This window comes from Podarcis pityusensis (genome assembly GCF_964106645.2).
Source record: "Podarcis pityusensis genome assembly, chromosome: 2".
Classification (NCBI taxonomy): domain Eukaryota; kingdom Metazoa; phylum Chordata; class Lepidosauria; order Squamata; family Lacertidae; genus Podarcis; species Podarcis pityusensis.
The window spans coordinates 89238315-89262097 of NC_138029.1; the positions used below are offsets into that span (position 1 = coordinate 89238315).

Sequence of the window (23783 nt, forward strand, 5' to 3'; positions counted from 1 at the left end):
AATTATTTCTTTAAAGTCACCTGTTCCAAGGCAATGTTTTCCCTCCTTTTTTTTTTTTTTTTTTTTTGGAAGCAGGGGCTTATGATATATGTCTGTGATTTTCCACATATCTCATCTTGAGAAATTGCCTCATAATGAGATATTTGTGATATTTCAGGTCTATCAGATGATAGGAACCTAATACCTCCTAATCTTGGGGACAATTTCCTTAACTTATTTCCTTTAATAAATGTTGGGTGATAAGTGTGTGTGTGTGTGTGTGTGTGTGTGTTTTATCCAGGCAATTTTGTGCTAAAACCTAGAGCATATTAGTGAGAAGTACGGAATCAATTATTCCTGAGTTATCAACGACATTAGATTAGAAACACAATGGCTTACTTAGCATTCACAGATCTCTAATAAAGTATATTACACACACTTAATGACAGCTATATGCAAGCTGAAAAGTTAATAACATTGTTTTCCTTTCTTTTTAATTTATACTGGTTCATCAGATTGTGATTTGCATCAAGGGTGAGAAGCCTGCAGCCAGAGGGCTCAGCCTAATTAAATGCATGTGACAGGGGAGCCCAGAGGGAGAGGAGGAAGGGGAGAAATGGACAAAATGGATGGAGTGATGGAAAGAAGCAGAGAGGAGTTCTCTGCAAATGATCAGATCTCTGGCAAGATATCCCTTCCCAAGCAGCCTGCTCAGTAGGGGACAAGGGTGGTGGAGAGAAAGGAGTGGCAAAAAGAGAAAGGGCATCCCTACCCACTTTGGCCCTGCCCACCACTGGCTGTGGCCCTGTCCACTGTCAGCATGGGGATGGCCTTCAGAAGGAAAAAGATTATCCATCTGATTAGACAGTACCATATTTGCTCAGAACAGTGTGCCTCTGATTAACTACCAATTCCTGAGGACATACCTTGCTGCCTTGCTTCTGCAGTCCAACTGATACCTGCTTGTCTGCTGCCAGGCATAAAATATGCTGGAGAATGTGGCCTATGTTCTGATCAAGCAAGAGTGCTTCTTATTTTAGGCTCATTACCCTAATGGGCAGGTAGAATCTTGGGGGGCTAAGGTCATTTAGTCAACTGATTCCTCATAAGCAGGGCCATCCACTCATCAGATCAATCAATATTACTCTTTTAAGGTCAGTCAAATCTACGGACTGCAGCAGAGCATCATCTGAAATTCATGTGCACTATATAAAAGGTTACTACCGAGCAAATGCTCCCAGGTGTTTCAAGAAAGGCTTGCATACACATTGAACCCTTAAAGCACACGGTTAGGATGTTCCTTCCCTTCAAGAATTCTGGGTAGTATAGATTACCCCTCAGATTCTAGAGTTAGAATTCACAGCAACCCTTAACAAACTATAGTGCCCTGAATTGGTTTTTTTTTGGGGGGGGGGGGTTGCTTTCAATGTGGTCTAAAGTACAAACAATCAAGCCATACCCAGTAGCAGAAGGCAGAAACCTTCAAGGTTATCTAGCAAACATAAGGTGGCAGAAAATTTTTGCCCAATAAACCCTGTCAGTAAAATCCATTCACTGAGGCCAACTTTCTGTGTGAATGAATGTAATGAGATTGAACTTAATGAGTTTTTAGAAACCCCTCCAATCCTTTGCTTTTATATTGCTAAAGTTGGATTTTACAGAAAAACAGACCACTAAAAAGTTCGATCCAGTTTCTTTGTTAAGTAAAGAGCCTGGTCAGGTCTATTATAATATCCACTTTATAATGTAAGCTAGGATAATGAACAGGAGTTCCACAGCCTGTAGCCCTCCATTTATTGTTGTTGGACTCCAACTCCCATCATCCCAAACCAGCATGGCCAATGGTCAGGCACGATGGGAACTGTAGTCCAGCTACATAGGTTTTCCACCCCTGTGCTAGAACAGGCAAGGGAAATCCAACACTCTATGCTAGAGGAGTGTGTACCTTTCCAATTTTAGTAGGCTAGGCATGTTCCAGAGAGGCTTTTCCAGAACTCTGTACCTCTGATCATTAAAATACTTTGATCAATTGCATGGTGCTTTTACAAAGCGAAGCAAACCTGCAGTACTTGTGTTAGGCACAGCCCTCCTTGATGGAACCGTACGTTAAAAGCTTGCCACCCCTTAGACAGTACTGGACTGATATGAATGGAAAGCCTTTGAAACTATCTGTCTGGGCCACTCTTCAGAGCAGTGAATCACACGCCAATAGCAGATCAAGGAGCAGGGGTGGGGTGAGGGGCTGAGTCTGATTTCCATAGCCCCCGCGTGCTCATCAGTTGAACAGGTATTCATTACTGCCTGTTGCTCTCTTTCTCTTAATTGAGGAAGGGAATGCCAGCGAAAGGTTACGCTCGTGGCTTGAGCCCATAAATTATGCAATATCACAGTGTGAAACTGACTGACTGGTTACACACCACATTTCAAACATGTCAAACCAAGGCGCATTTCTCCTTTATTAAAATGACTCATACACATCTGAGAGAATGGAAGCGTGAGCCTGAGCCAGTGTGGCTTCCCAGCCAAATCAGAGCTTAAGTAACAGTCTATTACGCCAATTAATTCTAACCTCATAGGATAAGTCGGAACTTCCATTCAAATTGGCGTCTCTGTTTTCCTCCACATTGGGCAGTTTAGAGTTAGAAGCACCGTGCTGCAGTCAGCCTTGGGGAGGGTGGAATGAGAGGCTACAGCTATGCAATACATTCAAGGTAGGCATAATATATGGACAAGGTACTCCCTGGCTCATGGTTCAGGCTCTTAGCCACTACGCCACTCTAGCTCAGTTTATTAACAAGTCCATCAAGGGCTCATTTGATCAAACCTCAAACCCTACTAACAAATGAATGTAAACTCAGAGTAACTCTAATTATGGGAAATTAGAAGCTGGAAGATTTACCAAAGACATTCTACTTTTCTTATAATAGGGAATCATGAGGATCTTTGTAGAGAAGGGAAGTCTTACTTTCTCTATTTAGCCATTCTTAAATTCTGCAACATGGAGGTGATGTGCAGGGGAGCATGACTCCCTCACCATACCCTCCCTACATGATTACTATCCTCTCATGATCAGGAATTTGGAGCATGAGGAAGACTGTCATTTCAGCCAAACACACTTAAGAGTCTGCCTTCAGACCTTTCCTCTCGGTACTAGGAGGACAGGGGTGTGTGCCAGCACACATATCCATGCACCCCCTGCACACATACAAATTTAAGAATATCTGAACAGGGCTATTCCTTGCCTTTCTCCCCTAATAGTAAGTAAGTATACTATGACTACTGAGCACACTCGCTCCTTTGGACTTTTTTTCAGGGAACCATGTCCCCTTCCGCTTAAGACCTTTTCCCCTTTAAATATTTTTTTTCATACGATGCTTCCCCAAGCCTGCTGATTATCTCTCCCTTGTATGCGAGGGGTGCCCTTTTAGCTCCGGAAGCAATTATCCTCGTCCTCTGAACATCAAGTCCCGTTATTGTTTCTGTGTATGCTACGAACAAGGTGAGTTTCCTATGGTTTAATTACCGTGCACTCTCCGTTGCAGTTATTGTTAAATAATTAGGAGCCAGAAGAAAGCCTCGACGTACTGCAAATCACCCCGCAATCTGTCCAAGAGCGCCCCCATCTGCCTTCTACGCTATACGCTACTACCAGGTTCAGCGGCAGTGTAACCTGCAAGTACCACCTGCTGGAAGCAACAAGAGGTACAACAGGGCTGTTGCCTCCATGCCAGGCTTTTGGACTCTGCAGAGGCAACTGATTATAGTCAGGGGGATGCTGAGCTGGACATTCCTTTGAATGAACCCACCAGAGCTACTTCTTATGTTAACAAGCCTTATTTTTCCTCCCCTGCCCACCCAACCTCTCTGCTCCGCGCTACTCCCTTAGCACACCTCTCGCAACGTTCGACAGCTCGCGCCGCAAAGCCTTTCTGCCCCATTACGACACTGTCGTAAGCGGCGGTAATAAAGCAGCCGTCTCCATCCCGGAAGCCGGGTTCGCGCTTTACGTCGCGCCTGAAACCGGAAGTATCCGGAGACGGGGTTTCGTTTCGTTGTGTTTACCGTCTCCTCGTCGCTTGTTCTCGGCTGTCGCTGGGGCGGCCGGCGGCGGCGGCAATATGGACAAGAAGAAGAAGCCGCTGGATGTTACGGTTTCCTCGGTGAGTGGCGAAACGGGGAGGGAGCCCATAGGGTGCCCTTCTTCCCCTGCAAAGGGGGCTGAGCTGGAAGGCCCAGCCTCTGCTGGAAGGGGGCGCTCTGCACATGCTCGGGGGTACTTGGAAAACCCAGCATTACTACCTTTGGCATGACAGAAGAAGTTGCCGCCCTTGCACAGATTGTGAGCAGCCCAGGCTAAGCTGTGGGAAACAAATGTTTTCTTTGTGCCACTTTACATGCGCCCTTAAGCTCTAATTTACTTGTCTTTTTATTTTTTTATGGTTATAAGTTGCTTTAGATTGTTGTTAATATTGTGGTTTTAATGCTGTAACCTGCCTCGGGACCTTAGGGTTGAAGCGGGGGGGGGGGGCGTGTAGTAAGAATATCTACCTTTCGACATTAGGGTTGAGCGCCAGGTATAAATTAAGACCCTTTTCTCATACACCTCAACTTTTCTGCTAATCCCAAGGGCCTCCCTTGATGGTGAACCTTTCAGATTGTCAAGACCATCTTGACAGTTCCTGGGCTCTTTAAATGCGAAGAGGTCCTGATGAGAATGTAATTTTCCAGCTCTTTCCGTGTCCTGATAATTCAAATATTTCAGAAAGCGTTGTTAAGGGGAGTGGAAACCCAATTAGGTTTTAGGATCATTTTTAGGTCTAGCTCACTTCTTCATTTAAAAATATTTTAGCCATCCAGAGTACAATAAGATTTTTATGCTGTTGATGTAGACAGCTATCAGACCTGTTCATTCAAGCCAACCAGAATGTACTACTCTTAAGTGAAGTACAGACCAGTGTTTTTAGAAGTGATGCCATCATTGGCTCCCAGTACGTTTCTGGGCACAATCCAAAGTGTTGGTGCTGACCTTTAAAGCCCTAAACGGCCTCGGCCCAGTATACCTGAAGGAGCGTCTCCACCCCCATTATTATGCCCGAACACTGACGTCCAGCGCCGAGGGCCTTCTGGCAGTTCCCTCGCTGCGAGAAGCGAAGTTACAGGGAACCAGGCAGAGGGCCTTCTCAGTAGTGGCGCCCACCCTGTGGAATGCCCTCCCATCAGATTTCAAAGAAATAAACAACTATCTGACTTTCAGAAGACATCTGAAGGCAGCCCTGTTTAGGGAAGCTTTTAATATTTGATGAATTATTATATTTTAATATTTTTCTGGAAGTTGGCCAGAGTGGCTGGGGAAACTCAGTCAGACGGGCAAGGTGTAAATATTATTATTATTATTATTATTATACATGAAAATTCTGAGCAGTCGGTCAGACACCTGAGCTATCCCACTGCTGTGTTGCAGAATTCTCGGGTAAATTTTTATTCACATTTTTGGGGGGGGGGGTTGCATAAAAGAAACACTTGGGTAGGAATGTTCAATGTCTGATAAGATGATGATGGGTATTCTCTTAGGAATATAAATATTCTGCTTGATCAAGTATATTGATTGGGAGAGTGAGCTGGGACTGACAATCTCATCAATCCCCTCTGCAAATCTTTTTTAAAATGACTGATTAAAAATGACAGTGTACACTATAATGTTCCATAAAATAAACTGTGTTGCAATTTAGTGTTTTAAATTGGAGGTTGGAAACCTTTTCAGCTTGGTAAGTTGTTTTTCTTACATCCTCACCTCCCCCCAAGAACCACTGTGATAGGAGGGAAATAACATCAGGTGACCCATTTTTCCTTTGCTGCCAAGAATGATCCCAGTCAATGCAAGTGTGGCATATCAACTGAGTTTTCAAAATAATCAAGTTTTATCTGAGGTAATCAAATACCAGTCCTTGACTTTTTGTAAGGCTATAGATTAAAGAACATCTGAATCTAGAACTGCTTATTACTCCTATATTATATTGGGTATATTTCTAACCAAACATCGCATGGGGTAAAGTTTTGTCAACCCTCACTTTATTTGCGCTGGTCACCTTACCAGTATTTTAATTTTTCAAGGTTGTAAGTATTTCAATTGCTGGACTATACAGTAGTTGCAAATTTATGTTCTTTTCCTCCGAGACTCATTTAAAGTTCTTTATTGTCTTGCTAAATGGAAAGTTGTCTTTCTTTTTCACTTTGCTTGATGCAGCTCATAGACTTGAAAGCTGAACTTTTCCGAAAACAGGAAGAATTCAAAAAAGAAAAACTTCTGAAAGATGCTGGAGTCCCTGTAAAACCCAAAGCAACAAACAAGGTAGAGTTTGTTTACCATTCAATCCTATAACTATCTGCTCAGAAATAAGTTTGCTGAATTCAATGGGAATTGTACATAGGATTGCAGCCTACAACTTAATAACCTTGTTGAATTCAGTGGGGCTCTAATTCAAGAGTGATCTTCTCCTTGAACAGCTGCCTGAAATTCTGAACAGTAGTTTCCAGAAATGTAACAGGCTCAAGGCTAATGAGCTAAAAAGATGCAATTTGAAAAATTGTGTAAACTGACATTCAATAATTTTGTAGTTCTCTATATTACAGAATAGACCTTCTTGTTTTAAGAAGGAGAGCCTGTAGAACCCCATGCTATTGTTAGGCAACTTACTTGCAAACCATTTATTACATTTAGGAAGAGTTTTGTAGGGATGGAAAGCTTTGGTGCGCTGGATATAGGCTAGGGGCCTTATGTCACACACCTGAGCTCTAATGTATTTAGAACTGGCCAGTACTGGAGCCTAGATGATGGAAAGATCTATCTTTTTTTAAAAAAACAAAAAAATAAAAGCCTGCTGGATCAGGTGAAAAGTCCATCTAGTCCAGCATCCTATTCTCACAGTAGCCAGCCGGATGCCTTTGGGAAGCACACAAGTAGAATCTGAGTGGAACATCACACTCCCCTCTTGCAGTTTTCAGCAACTTGTGTTCAAAAGCATGCTGCCTCTGACAATGGAGGTGCTGGATGTCTACGACTATTTGTGATAACTGAACTCTGGTATAGTATTTATGTTTCGTTTTGAAAACTTAATGTTACAGAAGCCAAGCATTTGGACTAAACAGAATAAAGGTGTTTCAGATCGATCTGAGAAAGATGCTGAACAAAAGATAGAAGAGCAACAAACATTGGACAAATCAAGGTAATACTTCTGAGAAGGGAAGACATAAAATTTCATTAGTCTGGTTACATATTATACACTGAACAAATGTAAAATAGGACTGTGTGCTTCAGAGCTGATGCTCAGTTTCTGCTTCTGAAATTAGTTCTGAACTTTTGCAGCCCTAGGCTTGAATGCCTGTGCTATAGACAATAATTTCTCTGACACCAAGTGTGTAACCATTTGTGCATCTGATGCCACAGGTTGCCTGTTAAAATGCATCTGAAGTCCATTTCTAAGGGTGTGATTTATCAGACAGTTTGCACATGAGAGAGTTCAGATTCAGGCATATGCTCCTTTGAAATACATCCCCAACTTTGTAGGACGCTCATCAGCATTTTTGCTCAGAAGTCTCAGTTCACTTCAGTGGGTCATTCGTCCCTAGGAAGTGCTCAGGATTGAAGTCTATCTGCAAATAAGAAGAATAAGTAATGTCCTTCATTCTCTGTGTGTGGGGAGTGTAACACTCTTTGCATTTTGACAATTATGTACAGCATCACATTCTTGGAGGTTTGGTGTCTTTCCAACTGGAACTAGTAGTATCCCTCTTTTCCCATCTCCTTGTTCCTGAGGGCGCTAAGGAACAAATGGCTTGGAACGCACAGGCAAATTCATTAAAAACTGTGGCATTACAGAAAAGGAAGGAACAAGGAAGGAAGTAATGTGCACAGAGAAGAGAGAATTGTGCTTGCAGCTAGGGCTCCTGTTGTTTCTACCAAAATAAGTTGCTTTATTAATACGAAAAAAGTTTCTCCCTAGCATTGCTATGTTTTGATAGTGCCCATGGCTTTGATTATTGCCTTCTGGGCCTCTAGGAAAGCACTGTAGCCTCTTTTTTAAAAAAGTAAAATTGCCTCCGTGTGTTTCCTCCTGAGAGGTCCTTGTATATATGCATGCCCATGATTGTGTGGAGGATGTTGCTGTTCTGTCCACAGTTACATCAGTAGTGACCCAGTGTTATCACCATTCCACGCTTGGGATTCAAAAATGCCCCAATTGCTGCTGGTTTAGGTCGCATAGGCTGCCTTAAGAGGAAGCAGCCTTGACTGCAGGCAATGATGTAAGAAATGAAATCTTTCTCCCATATCTGTAATGGCAAAAGACTTCTTGCTTTCTCATGATTAACTGAAAGGGATGTGTTCCTGTGTTTTGTAGGCAGAAACTAGAAGAGAAAGCACAGCTCTATGAGAAGATGACAAAAGGAGATTTTCCAGGTGAGTGAAAGCCTTCTTTATGTACAGCAGAATTGGCAACTATCTCCCTAGGATTGCTTGTTAGACTCTGTTTTCTGCACATTGTCATGTAGCGTAGTCAAGGGCATTGTTGGCAGCGGTAGAGCTGATTGCTGCAATTTTATATTGACTCCTCTCTCGGCTGGGTCCTTTTGATATCTGTCATTTACAGATTGATTTTTCTGTTTTAGATGAAGAAACTGAGGATTTGTACCTTGTGGATTTCACCCAGAAGATTATAGACAAACGGAGAGAAGTACAGGAGCTGTGTGCAAATGAAGCTGCTAGAAAGGCAGCAGAGAAGGCAAACAGGGAGGAAGAGAGACTTTCTGAAGCAGAAATGCCACCTCCTCAGGACCCCACTGAAGAATGGTTTGTGGTTCAATCTTGTTTTCTATTATTTCTCTGCAATTACTACCATCATTCCCATACCACCTCCCACACAGAGAGCATCTCTTAAGTGAAGGATACTACTAATCTGTAGTTAACTTTCTTACCTATAAGGAAACAGTATTCCATGAGTTTTTCTTGCAAAAGAATTTCCAGTATACTATGCTTTTTCATATTAAGGGTGATTCAGTTGTACGTTTTCCTTGGTTAGATGTTGCATGAATTTCACCCTCTCCTCCATTTAAAATAGAGTTCAGTCATAATATTTTTTTGAACAGCATTTTTAAGTTTGATTCATATGCAGAAGCCATTAAATCAACCAGCTGAAATTCTGTTCACTGCTCTCCTATCCGATGTATACACATCTCTTAGATAAACAGCCACTTTTCCCTTTTTTGTAGCAATATTTTCATAAAACAGAAGTGCATACTTTTTAAAAGCATTGATATTTGTCAGTCTCTCTTAAGACTTCTGTGAACTTGTTGGCCCATAAGATCACAACTGCTATTTTCCTGGCTTGCCTGGAGCTGCTGTATTTAAGCTTGTGTTACGGAAGTTAAATTTCTAGATATTTAAATTTACTTTAGATGTAAAAGCATGCATCTTGCAAACAGTCATCTTAGTACTACAAACAACTCATAAATTGTTTTCTGGACAGTCAGTGAACGTGTAAGAAAAGTGTTGAGATGCTGCAAGGTTTCTCTCCCTGCCCCCCTGCCCCCAAATCGGCCCCCAGAGTTGGAAAAAACTCGGAGAAACATAAATTGGATACCTACCAGTAGGTCTCCTGGGGGGTGGGTAGAGATAGAGAGATCTACTCCTGGGTCCTTGGCATTCTTGGAAAAAGCAACATAATGAAAGCATAACTCACTGATAGCTAATAATTAGCACTGCATGCTGGGCCCATCAGCACTTTGGACAACTATGTGTCTGTGCACTCTAAATAATTTGGAGCATTAAACACCAAATATTACTGCCACTCTTAATGGGCAGCATTTACTGCTACTGTATTTGTCTGGATCTTGAACAGTTTTCGATAAGAGAAGTGACTGAGAAACCATTTTACATAAAAAGAACATTGACAGACCTTCTGCTTTGCATTTGTGTTCAGCTTTCATTAAAATAGTGGAACAAATGCAGAAGCGATCATTAAATGAGTCTTGAAAAATATTGTTTCAAATTTAATACTTGTGTGGGAAGTCAATGCTGCATCATTATTTTCGCCACAGGGAGCAGGCACAGTGTGCCAGTTTAGATGCATGCTATTGTACATTTCTAATGGTTCTCTTAACTACCTTATCACAAAAGCTAGCAGCTGAATTACAGTGAGTTTTTGAAATGGTGACTCTCATAAATGTTGGGAATGTTGAAAAAAAAGGAAATGATGCTCTGTTAAACTTGTGACTGCTAACATTTATGGTGAGATAACTAAAGGATTGTTCTATGCAAAGCATGCATATTGCATGTATGTATTTGTTTCCTTATTTTCTAAGTTATAAATCAGACTGTTAACTTCTGTATAAAGCTGTTTTCCTATTTAATTCTAGGGTAGATTATGTGGATTCCTTGGGCCGTTCTAGACGCTGTATGAAGAAAGATTTGCCACATCTGCTTCAAATGGATAAAGAGCTTCAGGGGAAGAGGTGAGGCTTGTGCTAAATTAAATAGCTGTTGTTTTCTTTCACATATGGAATGGTGGGGTACGGGTACTTGGCCAGTTGGACTCAGATGAAAATGTTCCGTGTTCACAGAAGCGTACATCCAGCTGCTTCTTTACCCCATGTCCTAAGCCCGGCACAGGTTGCTGAAGAATCTTGTTTCGTTTGAGCTAAGAGGACACTTGATTTTTTTTGTAGAGAACAAATTCTACATAAATACATGAAAAAGCTTCTAGGAGATGAGCAAGTTGGCAAATTTGTCTGTGCATTCTGGTCAAATCTGTGTTTGCAGCCAAGTTAGCAATATTATAATGCTTCTTGTCGAGGATCAGCTTGGAGAAATCAGGGGTGACTAATTTTTTCACCGGAAATGTACTGGGAGCCAATGTAGGTCTTTCAGGACCAGTGTCATATGGTCTCTGCAGCCACTCCCAGTCACCAGTCCAGCTGCCACATTCTGGAGTAGGTAGCCCCATGTAGAGCACATTGCAGTAGTCCAAGCGGGAGATAACCAGAGCATGCACCACTCTGGTGAGACAGTCCGCAGGCAATAAAACTGAATTTTAATGTGTCCTAATGAAACCTAGAGGAGTCTGGCATTTTCTGTTCTTGGATAAATGCATTTCAAAGCTTTTTGATCAAGTCAAGGACATAATGTTCTATTAAGCAGAACTTGATTTGTTTTTCCACTATTAAGTCTTATGATAACCGGGCAAAATGGGCATTTTAGGGAAACTAATCGCATGAGTTATTAAGTAATTGGCTCATTCATTTTTTTCCATAGCTAAGTAGGAAAAATAAAAAGATCTTGAAATGTAACTCTGTTGATCTGATGAGGGTAGCTTGCCAATTGCTTCATCTTCTTTTTATTCTGTCTTTGTTTCCCATCAAGAGAATGCCTTCTGCAGAGAAATGTGATCACTTGGCAGTGGGAAGAGCTATTTCATATATTTTAAGGAATTTTTCAGTTTTTTTCTCTTAACATTTTTTTTTTTTTTTAGATAACGAATGAAATGCTTTTTAAGGCAGGACTTTACAGTACTGTGTCAGCAGCACATTGCTCCCTCGAAATAGTTTCTGAAAGCTATGTAACAATTTACAGCATCGAGTAATTACAATCCCTTTATATTGTAGAACGTACAACTCAAAGGACATGTAGAGAAATGCTTTTTGATGGCTGCTCTGCAAGTGTCTTGGCAGTTCAGCAGAATACCTACCCAGAGGTGCTCTAAGGCTCTTAGCTCCTGTTATATGGTATTGTGCTTTTAGATGAGATATACTTAATTGGTTTTGGGATTGGTAGGTTTACAACCATTTCTCACTCACAAACTCTTAAGGGATGCTTCCCTTCCCCCCTTAGGCAAATGACAGAAGAGAAGACTTTGTTGTCTGAAGATATGAGAAAGGAGCTTCAGCGTCAGCAGTGGGAAAGGGAAGAAGAAGAAGCCCTAAAGAAACCTATGGGACCAATGCATTATGAGGACATTAGAGAAAATGGTGTGTATTCTAACTGTGTGTGCAGATCTGCCTTGAGAAATGAGATGCGCTTCTACTTCCATTGCATAAATAGATTCAGTTCAGTATATCTTCTCGATCAAGGCCATATCCTGATTTTTTTAGCAAGGTGATCATCAGCGTGCAGAATTCACAGGATGCTGTAATTAAATGTGGGGGAAGTCCCGTAAACTTATACCACATATAATAATAATACATCACACATCTTTACCTAATTAGTGATTAAAATGTTTATATACTGCTGTATCATAAAATATATCACAGCAGTTTACAACAATATATAAAAACATAAAGTCATACAATAAAATCATTAAAAGTTTAAACTCGATCCAGAGTGATTACTGTCGGAAGAGCAGAAATTCTCTGTCCCCATCCTTCATCCGTTGAAAGTGGGGAAAATCCATTGAAAAAAGATGGTTAAGATTGTTGTGATGTGAGTAATCTGTGTGTATTTAGAGGTGTAATAAACAGGTTACTATTCCGCTTCATTAAAAACTGACTTAAGCAAGCACTGTCTTCCTTTGCCTAGGGGAGGGCTGTAGGTCAGTGGTAGAACACATGCTTTCTTTTTTCAAAAGATCCCTGCTTAATTCCCTGGCATCTCCAGGTAGGGATAGGAAAGACTCCTGTATGCAGCCCTGGAGAACTGCAGATCACTCTAGGTAAAACAGAGCTAGATGGATTCAGTACTCTTCTGTGTTCCTGTGACTAGTGTTGAATATCATCCTAAGAGGCAACTCTGTGTCCCAATATCTCTGTAGTTTAATGTAGGATGAATTCATAACACTGTACAAAAAAATCTTCCTTTCAGAGGCCAGACAGCTTGGTGTTGGTTACTTTGCCTTTGCCCGTGATCAAGCTTTGAGGAGAAAGCAAATGGAAACCTTAGAAATGCTAAGAGAGCAGGTATGAAGTTTAAGTGTTCACAATTGTGCTGGGGGAAAATATATGTTCCACTGTGGAGCTTTTCCTTGGGTATTGTATGGTTGGTGCATATGAGCAGTAACCTAAAATGTCCAGTGTCAGCCTTTTGAAAGACGTGTAGTAATCGTAGCTGAATCAAGAACTGCCAATATGTGTCCGAATTATTATTGTGACATCTGTGGGTAATGAATCTCCATGTGTGCAAATGTAGGGAGATTAAAACTTCAAATTGGGTTGCAGTTTATTCTTTAGGGTGCAGAAAATTACACAGAAGTTTCCCAAATAGATTTCTTAGTGTGACTTCGATTTAAAATACTCATTTCTTTCTAAACCCAATACTTTTAGTTGTGTGGCTGCAATGAAAAACTTGTACGTCCTACTGTTTGTTTTAAGACTGTCTCTGAAATAAGATTTGATCATACCAAGGTTTTATTATCACGCCTTAGTAATTATTTGGCCGCCTACAGAAGTGTTTGCAATATCAGAGTTTGGATTTGAAAAATATGGGGGGGAGAGATGGGTTGAAATAAACTACATGGCTGTTAAGTAGTGTTAGTGTGTGATTGTAAGCAGTGAATTATTGGAAATAGCAACGTAAATCACTTGCTACTGACTACATAAATCAATTGTCATTGACTGTTCTAAGACTACAGACCAGAGAGCAAAACGTGAACATTTAGCAGAGAAACGTAAGGCTGTTTTGGAAGCCAGGCTGTCCAAGCTTCGAGCGAAAAAGCGATTGAAAGAAGGTGACACAAAGGAAAATGGAGGTACTTTCTCTATAAATTACTTTCCTTAAATGCAGAGAACAAAGGAGCCACATCTGTATTCATAAAGTTGAACTGTTAATGAGGACCTCGTTAAACGCTGATCATAAGACCAATATTTCATCTCTATTGTATTGCATTTTTTCCCCAGATGGTATTCAGAATCCATTTTCTGAGGGTTATATCTGACTAAGAAACACTCGCGAGAAGACCCATTGAAATAAATTGACTTAAGTTAGCCATGATTTCATTGGGACTTCTCAGAGTATGGCTTGCTCAGATAAAACCTTGAGTCCAATATGATGTTGCAGCTTTTGAGAAGAGTAGAGAAAGATGTTCACTTAGAGAATGCATGTTAGAGGGGGGGGAGTAGTTGGGAATCAGAGGATTGTGGGACGTACTGATACGGCTAAACTTTATTATTATTATTTCAATTCAGAGCTCATATATGCCATCTGTGCCTAGTCTCCAAACTTTCTCATTTGTCAGATATTCAGAAGCCTTTGTTAGTCTTCATTAAAATTATTAGGATTATTTCCATCTACTTCAAGGCACTTTCTGTTGCCAATGTTAATTGGCTTCTGTAGGACTGGTGAAGCCTGGCAAAAGTGAAGGTCATGATGCATGCTCAATATAGAAACAGGTGGAGAACCTTTTTGACTCCATGGTCCAGATTTTTATCAGTATCAGCCTTGTGAGTAAAATTTGACAGGTACACAAAACTGGCCACTCATCAAAATCCCCTCTGCAGTTTTTCAAAGTGCTGTTTGAATCAGACTCTCCTCTCCTGCTTCATGTGGTGCTTTGTTCTACTTCTCCTTTAAGTGGGCGGGCAGTAGCAGTAAGGCCCCTTCGCTCCCTGCTTGAAGGAGAAAGGAAAGGGCTTTAATCTCTGCTCATCAGCATATTACATCCTGCTGCATGATGCTGCTTGCAGCTGGGAACAGGGCAGTGGAACTTATTCAGGATTCAACACTGTCATTCTGATGGGTGGGCGTAGTTATGGGGAGAGGGCATGGCAGGCCAAGAAGGGCCCATGGACTGGAAGTTCGCCACCTGTGATATAAAACAATTGGGGTAAGTAGAAGGAACCTTTGACCCAGCAGATGCTGCTGAACTACAACTCCCTGGCCATTAGCCATGCTTGCTATGGCTGTTAGAAGCTGTAGTTCAGCAACATCTGCAGGGCCAAAAGTTATCTGAAGTCTAGGAAACAACAGTGAAATATTTTCAGTCTTGATTAGTTCCCCCTCCCTTGTTATTCCAATGCAGCTTTTAAAAGATACTTTGCTAAGCAACATTTGAGCTATCTATTGAAATACTAGGGCTTTAATTTATTTTTTCTTCAATTTCTTGCTTTGTCGTGATTTTATCTACAGCAGTTTTCTTTGCAGGGTGGGGAGTGAACATCCCAGTGAGATGCTTCCACCCCCACCCCCCCATTAGGTAATGCGTCAGAGTGTCAACTTGTAGCATGGCAGTAGCTTGTTGAATTATCTCCTGGCTCAAAGTAACATTTGTTTTAATAATCTTTATTCTCCACGAAAACAGAAGAAGAAGTTGCTATGCCAGCAGCAGCTGAATCCAAGCCCATTGAAGTGTCAAGGGTTTCCGCGGAAAATAGAAAAGTGGAAGTGATCATTCAGGAAAGGAAAGATACAAAGCCTGGCGTGCCCTATGTCCGAGAGTGGGATAGAGGCAAAGGTAAAGACTTGAAATGTGCATCAGCTTAGCATGGTATAAAAAACCTTTGAATGGTGAGCTGCTCATACTGTGTCAGTATAATCTCTGCTTCGGTGAGCTGGTGAAGGAATTTCATGTTGTAATAGTCCTGCATAGGGGGGGGAAAGAAGGCATAACATTTCCTGTGGATTCAAATCTAAGGTGTTTGGGGAGAAGGCTATGCTACCTCTTTATTCATTAGGCAAAAATGGAAAACATTTCAGCCTTACGTTCTCTCTGTTGTGCTCCTTGATTCCCTTGAGGACTTTTTAGTGAAAAATTATCACCTGAAATAAGAACTTATTTCAACCGGCGACTTTGTTCTCAAAATATTTATTCCCTACCAAAACCACTAGAGGGCACACCATGCAAGAGGAATGTTGACACATTCATAGCATTAAAATGTGTGTTTTCTTCGTTAGTTCTGCCTCTCTAGTTTATTGTGGCTATGCGACAGTGTGACCAAGATTGAGTTAATGGAGGAGTTTGATGGTTAAGCATAGTATGTAAAAAATAAAATAAAATTGAGCTTGCTCTTTTTTCCTTCTTCCCGTTAATAGAATTCACTTTTGGACTGTGGTCAAAGAAGCAGGAAGATCTCAGAAATGAACGAGACCCGGAATTTGCACCTCCCTCTGCTTATTTTATGGGTCAAAAGAGAACGCATGACTTTAGAAGCCAGAATTGGAACAAGCCTGGAACCGCATATGAAAAAACAGAAACCCTGACAAGAAACCTGCCATCCCCATCAACTGAGCCTTTCAGTAGCAGCTCACAGAGCAATCAGTTCCCCCCTACTCAGGAACATGACAGTGAACTGCAAAATCAACAGCCGGCTTACCAAACTTTAGATGACATGCTGTCATACTATAAACAAGTAACATGAGCTTTAGATGTTTTGAGATTAATCAGAAAACAGTGTTTGGGATTCTCACTTTTCATTTTGTTTTAAAGCTCAAGAGAAAAGGTGTCTTGGTAGGATAGGTATCACATGCCTTTTGTCATGTATGCATCTTACTGCAGCCCTTGTGCTACTTCTGTCACCACTAGCATTAAAGGTTTCTGCTTTTAAAGATTATTGCTATAGTATTCTGTATTCGCTGCCATTTCCACTGCTGTTTGCATCACCATAAATACGATGACTAAGATCCAAGGGCCTCCTTTAGGCACATCTAAGGCCTTGGACCTGACCAGTGGGAGTGATGATTTAAAAAAAAAAAAAGGTATGCATACCCAGAAAGAGGCCACCATGCTATTTTGTGAACTGCTTTTGAAAATCCCCTTAGTTTTTGAAATATAGTTTATTATTTAACATGACAGGCTATTATTTGAGAAACACAGCACATGCCTACTTTTGGCATGCAGAATTAGTTGTCCAGGCTTTTGCATCCCAGCATTAGAGTAATTTAGTGCCAACTTGTAGGGTATAGTAAACAGCATTCCATGAAAGGTCTTTTAAATTATAAACCATGTCCACCCCATGGCAGCTGGCATTTCTTCACATCCCAAGCAAAATAGTGCGTTGAATGGAAGCCTCTTAAGATTAGTATGGTGCTGGTTCTGCTATCCCATTAATCATTGGATTTCTGACAGTGCTGACAAAGCAAGCAGTTCATGTGGGTGAGTGTTACCAGAAGCTGCTATTTTAATATAATGGAAAGATTCAGCGGGGGTTTTTCTACCCATCTCCCTAACCCGAACAGTTGTTTTGTGTTACTTAAATATTTAAAGCTGTCCCTTTCACTGATGCAGAGTGATTAGGATGACAACTGGCAGCAAAATAAAACTGGATGCGTTTTCCAATTCTCCAGTGTCTATTTTAGTTTGAGCTATAAAGTTGATGAAGGATCTGGGGGGCTCATAGCTTTGCAATTGCTTTAAAAAATAAGGCAACACTCGTGTAGTCCCTTTCCTGATTTACTTATCTCAGTGATGTAAACAGGAACAACAGTGTTGCATTGGATGGAGCCAACAAGCGGGGTGGGTGGGTGCAAATGTGTGTGTGTTGGTGGAAGGGAACAGCAATTCCATGTGTCTCAAGATCACATTTCTCTTCAAGAAGTAAGCCCAATGAACGGTGGCAACTTCTATCCTCCAAAGCATTCCTGAGACTTAACAAAGCTACAGCCCACTAGATGGCAACAGACTACTAAAATATTGACAAGCTATGCACAAGGGTCAGACAACTGTTTTATGTACCCAAAAGTTTTAATCAACTGTTGATTTCTAGTACTTAAGAGGAGCTTTAATAATTTGAAGGGGTGTTAGAAAAACATAGATCAATCTAAAGACAAATCTCTTTAGAAACCCTGGAATATCTGGGTTGACTCCAGCAGCTGGCACCCTGTGGCTTATAGCATTGCTAATGGTTTGCAGACTTCAGTTTCTAGCATAGTTGTATGTGGGGTGCTGCTCAGTTATGTCTACACAGGCTTGCTGCTCTCTCTAGGGTTTTAGGCAGAAGCCCTTCCCAGCCAGCATGAAGATGGCAAGCACAAGATGTGGGGTTTTTTTCATGCATATCATCACATGCTCTGCCACTGAGCTCTGGCCCTTCCCCATCTCATGATGCTTCTCATTTTCACTTCTGACATTTTCAATATAAAAGCACTTCAGCCAACAGCACTGTGGAAGGTAAGAGCAGTCGGCCTTTTAAAGTGTTGCTGCCTGACCGGGCATGGCAGCAGGCAGCAGCCAATGCCTGGCCTGCCAGCAAGGTACTGCACATCAGGTGGAGCCTCTGATTGGCCCGTTTGAAGCTGGCGTTCAGTCAGGAAGTCCCGCCCTGAGATCACGCCAGCCGGTGGAATTCTCAAATGGCCAGCAACCATGTGAGAACTGTCTGACAGAATGGCAACAGAGCAAGAGGCCGTAACCACCACCCACCTGGAAAGGGTGAGTGTCCATTGTGTTCTAGAAACAACAAGTTGAGCTTCTGCAGCTCATTCTTGCCCAGAGTGGCCTTGCGTAAGTGGCCTGAACCTCACTGTGAGAATCTACATAACAGTGCTCTCTCCTATTATGATGCAAGAATGGGCATGTCATATGGAATGTGCAGCATCACCAACAACTTTCAACTGTGCTGCTGCGACTCTTGGAACATCTGCGGCTAACAGTAGGTAATCCAAAGCATTTCACTGAAAGCATTGAAGTTCATTGTTTATCTATCTATCTATCTATCTATCTATCTATCTATCTATCTATCTCACACGCATTCCAAACCATCTAGGGCCCATCAGAATAAGACCTGAGAGACCAGGGTTCAAATCCCCACTCAGCTGCAAAGCTCAACTTGGGCCAATCGCTGTCTCTCAGCCTAGCCTGCCTCACAGGGTTGCTGCATGGATAAAATGGGGGAGAAGGAGAACTATATACGCCACTTTGACCTCCTTTAGAGGAAGGGTGGGATACAAATGCATTTTAAAAATAAAATAAAAATTATGCTGGCTTCCTGCATGCTTATCCCTAGTCAGAAGTAGAACTGACCATCTGGTTCTTCCCAGTCTAACTGTAGAGACTGGGCAGACGGCACACTCTTCAAAATGCAGTAATTGTGCTTATCAGGTATGGAGGAGGGGCAATATTTTGTGTGTTTTTTAAAGGACAATAGCATTTATTAGCTTGTTTACAACATTTCCATCCCACACCTTCACCATAAATTTATGATCCCTGGGTTGACACAGCAACTGTCCAATCAGAGATGGTAAATTAGGGCTGTTGGGGGGGGGAGAGAAAGCAGGGAGACCAACAGTAGATGGAGCCTGAGCCACTCACAAGGATAGCTAGCTAATTCCAGTTTTGGCTGCTGCCATCTCCCTCTTGAGTTCTACAACAGCAACACTGAGGCTAAGTAGGAAGAAGATGACAGTGACACCACCTGGACTCATTAGTAGGAAAGCAGGTGGGGTTGGGCTAAGGGCAGATGGAGGTTGGGACAGCAACCCATTCCCCTAATGGACCAGCCTCCCCTGTTTTTGCCTGGTGTCTGAATGGTAGAAGTGAGGGTACCAGGTGGGCCTCCCTAGAGACTGCATTCCAATGGTGAAGACCCACCACTGAGAAGACTTTCTTCATGCTGACCAGGGATGATGAGAGTTGTACATAAGAAGCAGAGTAGATAAATAACTACACAACTTTTAGAAGACACCTGTAAAGGGATGTTTTATTGTGATTTTATATCAGTTGGAAGCTGCCCAAAGTGGCTGGGGCAACGCAGTCGGATGGGCGGGGTACAAATAATAAAATTATTATGGTTGTAGTCCACAGCATCTGGAGGGAACCATGTTGTCTTCTTGTGGTTCAGGTGGGTAGACTGGACAGCCCGTCTAATATGTTGGTTGCTTCTTTCCATTTGAGATCGCAAAGCAACCCCTAAATGAGCGCAAAGAAGTCTCTACCGAGCTGGCTTGTGTGAGAAGGAGGCTGAACTTAATTAGCCATTCCTCTGCAGAGGGTATTAGCCTCTAGCTAGCCGTAGAAACCTCAACTTCCATAAAACTTAGACTGACAGTTTATTAGTTCCAGCTGAAAGTTTACTTTGTAATTAAGAAAGTGCTTCAGATGCATTTTCTAATTAAATCAAGGGTAATTTATCTGTCACACTTGAAATGCCTGGGACTATTTTTGGACTTCTCATTGGTGAACATAGGGGCAATAAAAACAAGCATGGCTGCCTGCTTATGCTGGGAAGTTTTAATCTCTCTTGAATTCCATGTTTTAATTCTCATAGCCTTTTCAATTATACATGATAACTCAGTTCATTTTTTGTCCTTCAAGCCTGCTGTGCCAGCTTCTGTCTTTAGGCCACTGCAGTCAGTTTCTTTTAAGATGTATTTCTAAGAGTACCGGAACAAAGTGGTTCTAAGTGTGGCTTGACTGAATTGGACCCACAGTTTATACATATCTCTAGATTAAATTTTAAGAAAGCAGAAGAGATGCACATCCTGTTCTCCTTCGTTACAGCTGGTTCATTTCATGTCACAGTCTTCAAACTGTAACCTGGAGCTGAGCTTTAATATACCTGTTGACTGCTGAAGAAAGAGCTAAGTGAAACAGAAAAGGTTGTGTGTGCTTAATCTACTGGTTAATCTCTCGGTTGCACCAAAAAGCGTATGACTGGTATGAGGGCTGTAGATGGAACCAAACGACCAAAGCCTGTGAATTGTTTTCACCATGCACAGAATCATAGACTCTTAAGGGACCATGCGGATCATTTTAGTCCAACCCCCTGCAATGCAGCTATCTATTGCCAAACATGGGGTTTGAACCCAGGACCCTGAGATTAAGAGTCTCATGCTCTACCATCTGAGCTATCACAGCAGGCTTTCTTTAAGCATGAGGCATTTGTGCTTGGGACCTTCTAAAGCAGCATTCCTACCTCCATATGGTGGAAGCCTTGCTGCAGATGGGTAGCTTGACTCTAGGTAAAAGGTAAAGGGACCCCTGACCATTAGGTCCAGTCGCGGACGACTCTGGGGTTGCGGTGCTCATCTTGCTTTATTGGCCAAGGGAGCCGGCATACAGCTTCCGGGTCATGTGGCCAGCATGACTAAGCTGCTTCTGGCGAACCAGAGCAGCGCATGGAAACGCCGTTTACCTTCCCGCCGGAGTGGTACCTATTTATCTACATGCACTTTGACATGCTTTCGAACCGCTAGGTTGGCAGGAGCAGGGACCGAGCAACAGGAGCTCACCCCGTCGCGGGGATTCGAACTGCCGACCTTCTGATCGGCAAGTCCTAGGCTCTGTGGTTTAACCCACAGCGCCATCCACGTCCCAGCTTGACTCTAGGAGAGATGGCCAAATTTGAGCTCCCACCCCCCTCACACACACATTTTATCTAGCTGTTTCCTATACGTGTGCTTCCTGCTCATCCTCCAAGGAACTCAGAGTGGTGAATATGGTGATTCAAAAGCCTTGGGGAAAAAGGCATTTTCTAGAAATGAGTCCGCAGTATTGACAAATAACCTGGTTGGGCTGGGGATAGTTGCATAGTCTTCCCAGGGTCAAAAAGCAAATGATTCGGAAAGGCTTCCACTTTGTAAGAGTCCTGTAAAGATTACAATCTAGGTTGGTTTGACCCAAGCTAAATAAAATCTCAAATAACAGACACCCCTAATCAAAACATTTATATTTGTTTATCTGTCTAGAATGCACTTCTCTTTGTCAATCAACATACTTTCCTCCTCTAGCAAACCATTTCTTGATGATCCAAATCTAGTTTATGCCCCTTCTGTCACCTGAATCTTCCCTGTCCTGTCCCTAATATCCATTTGGCAAACCCTAACCTCTTCTTGTACACCACATTTTTTTGTTTAGCTATTGTAGAGTGCAGGTCCTCTGGAAAAGGACCAAGTTCCATGTGGGTCCCAGGGTGTGCTCTGAAAGATGCAGAAATCTTGTGGAAGCAAATCTGGCTGATGTGAATAGAATACCATCTGGGAACCCTAGGCATGCTTCCCTGAGCTCTCTGGAAGGAAGGTGGGATATAAATGAAATAAATATGAGTGAAGTAGTGTTAGTGCTAGCTGTAGAAGGCATTCATAACACAATAACACATTCTTCTCCACCACATTTTTTTAAAGATCTCCTCACATCAACTCTAGCCCATGGAATAGGTGAAGTGGTGATATGAATGACCCAAAACCAGACACAAAGACTGACCAAAGAGGCGACTCAAAGGGTAGCTCCAAAGGAGACCAAAAGACTGATCACAAGGGTGACCAAAAGGCTGACCAGAAGCCCAGCCCAAGGGCCTCCCCAGTGAAAAGTGTAGACTATGCACAAATCAAAGCCAAGGCACCAAGAGTTCTGGCAGACATGGTACAAATGCTTATCCTTTGGCGGAAAATGGGCTTCCATGTGCCACGAGGGGTCAAGAATATCTTTGAGTTTACATGGGATGAGCTCCTGGTGACACCACCGAGAAAATCATTTGCTGGTTTATATTGTCCTGTGGTCAAGTTTGCTTCCACGGAGGACGCTGATATTTCCTCCACTCCTACTTCAAGAGCTCAGAAGGTGGGTCCAACACCCTCAAGGTTAAAAGCGAATTATGTGACCCCTTCATCTGAAGACCAACAGATGCTTCTCAAATTCCAAAAACGGTCTGTCCATCTCCTCACTGAACTCTTGAAGATGAAGATGAAACTAATGATTGAAGCAGCTGCTGGTGAGATCATCTAAACTAAGTGTTCCTGCCAGCTTCAATTTACACACAGAATTTAGTAATCTCTTTGGAAATCCTGAACGTTATCAGACAAGTAGGCACCATCCTCCAGGATGAAACTGAGTGTTGTGGAAGGCAGCACATATCTGTCATGTGCTTACCAGTACATGCTATGGTCCCTGCAGTTGGAAACACCAAAAACCAGGGTTCCTGGTGATGTGGATTATTGCCTTCTCATGTACCCTTGTGTGAATGTAGGCACATTGCAAATATCTGAACATGTGTGTTGCATGGGCAGACCCTGTCACCTTTTGCCTTATATTTGAGTATACAGGATGAAATCTGTAAGATCTGAGTTGGGCTGAGCTAGCACTCAGAGGCTGAGTTAGCATTCATGAATTATATGCAATTTTTTGACATGGGACTGTAAAGAGGCCAGATTTGTTTGGGCTAGTGCTTTCATTCTTGCTTTGAGGTTCTAGGTTCAATCTCTGGCTTCTCCCACTAATAATAACAAGTGCTTGGTAATAATAACAGAAACCTTGGGAAACTGCTTCCAATTAAACAACACCAAGGTAGTGGGACCAATGGTTTCACTCAGCAGCATTTTTTATCTGCAGTTAATCACACTGGTTAATGGGAAATTACATTCCGCTGCCGCTATGAACACACACTTTTCTTATTTTATGCATGGTAGCTGCTTTAATATCTATATCTATCTAAATGTACACCCCAATTGTTCAAATATTACCTTTAATTTCTAACCATCATGTCTCCTTCCCAGGCCCCAGTGTTGAGGAGATTGCAAGGAGGTTTTTGGAAGGTGGCCAAAATCTGATCCCGAAAACACGTGAAGATGCAGCTGAATTCACACCCAAAGAACCTAGGAGGAGAGGTTGGGGAAGAAACAGTGTTGTCAGGTGTTTGGACCCTGTGATAGCACCACTCCTTTAACTGTTTATACTCTAGTCTCCTTTGCAGCTGGAAATGCTTTTGTTCTCAGGAGTTTTGCGTGTGCCAAGAAGATGGGCCAACGAGTGGGTATGGTAGCAAGAACACTTGGGCTGAGGCCTTGGTGTATTCATGCACCAGAACAAGATGTGAATGAGGTGGCAGAGTCCAGGCCAGCATATTTTATTCTTACGTTATTTTATTCTTATTTATTACCGTATTTTTTGCTCCATAAC

At 42.1% G+C, this 23783-nt stretch overlaps 2 protein-coding genes and 1 long non-coding RNA gene across 17 annotated transcripts in view; 2 read left to right on the forward strand and 1 right to left on the reverse strand.

Moving 5' to 3' along the window:
- The first annotated feature begins 3972 nt into the window (after positions 1-3972).
- On the forward strand, positions 3973-17231 carry CCDC174 (coiled-coil domain containing 174). 2 transcript variants are annotated; one of them, XM_080996939.1, is made up of 11 exons: positions 3973-4139; positions 6224-6328; positions 7102-7202; positions 8376-8434; positions 8644-8824; positions 10390-10485; positions 11861-11997; positions 12827-12921; positions 13586-13709; positions 15258-15410; positions 15989-17231. In XM_080996939.1, the coding sequence occupies exons 1-11, from the start codon at positions 4098-4100 to the stop codon at positions 16312-16314; spliced, it is 1419 nt and encodes a 472-aa protein (XP_080853065.1). In that variant the 5' UTR covers positions 3973-4097; the 3' UTR covers positions 16315-17231. The 2 variants fall into 2 exon arrangements, with proteins under 2 accessions (XP_080853065.1, XP_080853066.1); XM_080996940.1 differs by having other exon boundaries at positions 15261-15410.
- Positions 8835-23783, reverse strand: part of LOC308472261 — a 36149-nt gene continuing 21200 nt past the window's right edge. Inside the window, exons 5-9 of one of the 4 annotated variants that reach the window (XR_013983374.1) lie at positions 23348-23479; positions 15455-15537; positions 12358-12457; positions 12012-12155; positions 8835-9678 (exon numbers count right to left, since the gene is read on the reverse strand). This is a non-coding gene — a long non-coding RNA (uncharacterized lncRNA). The remainder of the gene's footprint in view (positions 9679-12011; positions 12156-12357; positions 12458-15454; positions 15538-23347; positions 23480-23783) is intronic. The other 3 variants (XR_013983376.1, XR_013983377.1, XR_013983375.1) reach the window with 3 other exon arrangements.
- LOC308472234 (uncharacterized protein C3orf20 homolog) overlaps positions 18202-23783 on the forward strand; it is a 54514-nt gene continuing 48932 nt past the window's right edge. For 2 of the 11 annotated variants that reach the window (XM_080996904.1, XM_080996906.1), the window contains exons 1-4: positions 18244-18543; positions 20391-20488; positions 22013-22599; positions 23381-23491. In XM_080996904.1, the coding sequence (XP_080853030.1) occupies positions 22059-22599; positions 23381-23491 (652 nt within the window). In that variant the 5' untranslated portion in view covers positions 18244-18543; positions 20391-20488; positions 22013-22058. Of the gene's footprint in view, positions 18548-18963; positions 18993-20390; positions 20489-21746; positions 21909-22012; positions 22600-23380; positions 23492-23783 lie in introns of those variants that run through there. The other 9 variants (XM_080996905.1, XM_080996907.1, XM_080996909.1 and 6 more) reach the window with 9 other exon arrangements.

What these genes read in the sequence shown, in the direction of transcription:
- CCDC174 (XM_080996939.1), top strand. Translation starts at nt 4,098, where the DNA reads ATGGACAAGAAGAAGAAGCCGCTGGATGTTACGGTTTCCTCG. An exon ending in GACAAAAGGAGATTTTCCAG is followed by an intron (nt 8,435 to 8,643) that starts GTGAGTGAAAGC and finishes TTTCTGTTTTAG; the next exon opens with ATGAAGAAACTGAGGATTTG. An exon ending in TAGAAATGCTAAGAGAGCAG is followed by an intron (nt 12,922 to 13,585) that starts GTATGAAGTTTA and finishes GACTGTTCTAAG; the next exon opens with ACTACAGACCAGAGAGCAAA.